At 43.3% G+C, this 2,877-nt stretch overlaps 1 protein-coding gene across 2 annotated transcripts in view; it reads right to left on the reverse strand.

Moving 5' to 3' along the window:
• Positions 1–29: 29 nt before the first annotated feature.
• Positions 30–2,877, reverse strand: part of dapk2a (death-associated protein kinase 2a) — a 14,597-nt gene continuing 11,749 nt past the window's right edge. The window contains exon 8 of one of the 2 annotated variants that reach the window (XM_032510692.1): positions 30–1,141. In XM_032510692.1, coding sequence (XP_032366583.1) covers positions 488–1,141 — 654 coding nt within the window. In that variant the 3' untranslated portion in view covers positions 30–487. The remainder of the gene's footprint in view (positions 1,142–2,877) is intronic. The other variant, XM_032510691.1, reaches the window with a different exon arrangement.

Genomic DNA, 2,877 nt, shown 5'->3' on the forward strand with positions numbered 1-2,877 from the left:
CGAGTAGATACCACGCAGTGGAAAAACGCCATTAGTCAACTAATCGGTCTTTAGGCTCTGACACACCAACCCGTCGGCCGACCTTCAGCAGAAAAGGCAGTTGGACTGACTGCCTCCCTGAGTTAGTCAATAAAGTACCTCTGAACACACTGAAGTGACGCCGACTCGAGCATACGTTCCGTGCATGTGCGAGATGTCATACATCTCCATAACAGCAGGCGGCGCTAATCTGTATTGTTGCCCAAAAAATTAAAACCAGGATGAATAAGAATGTCTTTAGTTAAGCAAAGCCCTACTACGTCCAGCACGAAAATATGCAGTTTGTCTGCAAAAATAGGATAATACTTCTCTAGAGTGACACTATATCTCTGCTAAGTATTTATGTGTAGGGACAGACGTCATCCTTTACGACCTGACATAGTCCTCCATTGAATCTGTACTCGTCATCGTTGGGATTTTAAATGATTTTCTTGTAACTGTGAAGCATTTATCGTTGCTGTCCGGTTTCAAAGTCCAGGTTGATCCCGGACAGCAGCTCCCCTCCACAGGAGCGGTTCAGCAACTCCTTCAGGGCTTCATTCACGTCGTTGTTGAAGACGGTGGAGAAGCTGCAGTTGGGGTATCCTCTGCCACCGCCCTCCGTGGGAACTGAACCCATCACCTCCTGCACCCACTTCAGCTCGTTGCTGAGCTCCAGACGCAGCGCGTCGAAGTGGCTCTGTCGCTCCTGGTAGCGGCTGCTGACGGCCCCGAGGCTGGAGCTGAACGCCTGCATGTCGTCCTGCAGGCTCCTCTTAAAGGCCTCCACCTTGCGGAACTCGTAGCGGATTTGCGAGAGCTCGTGTCGCACGTCTTCACTCTCCTCCTTGTACCAGGCCTCCTTCTCGTTGTATATGGAGACCATGGCGTCGATGTCTTCCTGCAGAGAGTCGTGGGCCGCTGCCAGGCTAACGAACGAGCTCTCCATCTGGTCGATGTCCTCCACCACCTGGGCAAAGCGTTCAAAGTTCACATAGGTGTTGTTGGGTGGCATGCTTGAGTGGGACTTGATGGTGTACTCTCTCAGGCGCTTGGTCTTCAGCTGGCGACGCTCCCGTTTCCTCGGCTCCTTAGCTTTGTTTTCCTCCTTGTGCTCGTTGGACTTCAGGGATCAAAAGGCAGTATTATTATCATTAGTGTCGTCCAAATGAGGAAGGAGCAGGCACAGATACAGACAGCTCATGCTATTATGTACTGTAGATCATTTCACAGTTGTTAAAATAAACATTTTAAATGGCCCAGAGTTGATTTCCGTTGCGGTGTGTGCAACATCAACTGACAGGACGTTAACAAGGGGTGCAGCCTTGCAGGCTGTTGCCTAGCAATGACATTTTATTTGAAAGGTCTGTAAAGCTCAATAGTGGCCGCCACCTTTTTAAACGGCTCTGGTTTCCGAAGTGTTTACCCATTCAATTGTTTGATTGACTTTTTGAAAATTGCTTATATAAAGAGTTTTAACCCTCCTGTTGTCCTCGGGTCAAATTTGAAAAACTTCCTACATCAGAACTATGAAAAGAGAACGTCGAAAAAAGTGACAAATGTTGGAGAAAATTTAAAAAAAAAAAAGGAAACAAACGCTTTGAAACACTGAAAAAGTGACAAAAACATCAAAACATTGGAAAAAGTGACAAAGAAATTGTTAAATTGACAAAAATATAATTTAAAAAAAAAGTCAAAAAAGTGACAAAGAAATTGACAAAAACATTGAGAAAAGTGTAGAAAAAGAACAACTAAATGTTGAAATTTCAACCCCGAAAAACACAAAGTTACACGGTCGACGGGAAGACAACACAAGGGTTAAGTCTGGAGCCGAGCCAATCAGCTACGAGAGCAATCGGGAGCAGAAAACATTTGATTCGGCGCAAAAAAACATTTTGAAAACGGCAAAAAGGGCAAAAGGTACAAGACCGTGTACAGAAACTACAACAAAGACTTCAATGGCAGAAGCTCGCTCTAGCCGTTCGTTGATTCAAAGGTAGGTAAATGTTTCTATGGTAACACCGAGTTGGACCAATCAGAGACGTTGCTGTTAGGCTTAGGATTGAGGGTACTGTAGTTTTTCTCCATAAGATCACAGATTAAACATGTTTTTCCTAAAATAAGGTTGATTTCATACAGACTTCTAGCTGTAACAGGAGCAGAAACGTAGCTCGTGGTCGTTCTACCTCGGCTGCTTCAGACTTCATGGCTGATAATCTAAATTAATATTAAATTAATGACATTTTTGTTTCCTGAACCACACTGTTAAGCTCTATACTATGGTTGAGTCTGTAATTGCATACAATGCACTACATACTCATTATCTATAATATCGTTTGACGTGCTTGTGTGTACGACATTAGTGTGTATCTGTTTGGACGTACACTGAGCTGTAATCTTCGACGTCATTTCCCGAGAGCTTCCTTGCCGATCGGAGACAAGTTACCGTGGAAACCCCTGCTGACCTCCGCTCTTGCGACATTGCTTGATTTACTGAAAAGTGTAATTAACTAGACCAACAGTTGCAAGTGACAAAATTACCGATTTTAAATATGTAGAAATGTAAATAAAAGCGTTATTGATGTTACAGAGTTGCCTTAGCTGCTGTCCGTTTGTCTGTTATGAAGTTTGTGGTTACTACCGCATTGCATTGTGGGTTACATAAGCAGGCGTAGTGTCCAGTGTTTGGATTTTATAATATTTAACCGGATATAGTATGCAATTGACATACTATTTTTTATACTGAGATTTTGAGACGTATCTCACGCACTGTTTTAACCTAGTAGCATTAGTATGGAATTTCTGACGCAACCTATGTCTAAATCATGTGTAATGGGAAAATTACATTCAACCAATGAT

Source organism: Etheostoma spectabile, unplaced genomic scaffold (genome assembly GCF_008692095.1).
Source record: "Etheostoma spectabile isolate EspeVRDwgs_2016 unplaced genomic scaffold, UIUC_Espe_1.0 scaffold270, whole genome shotgun sequence".
Lineage (NCBI taxonomy): Eukaryota > Metazoa > Chordata > Actinopteri > Perciformes > Percidae > Etheostoma > Etheostoma spectabile.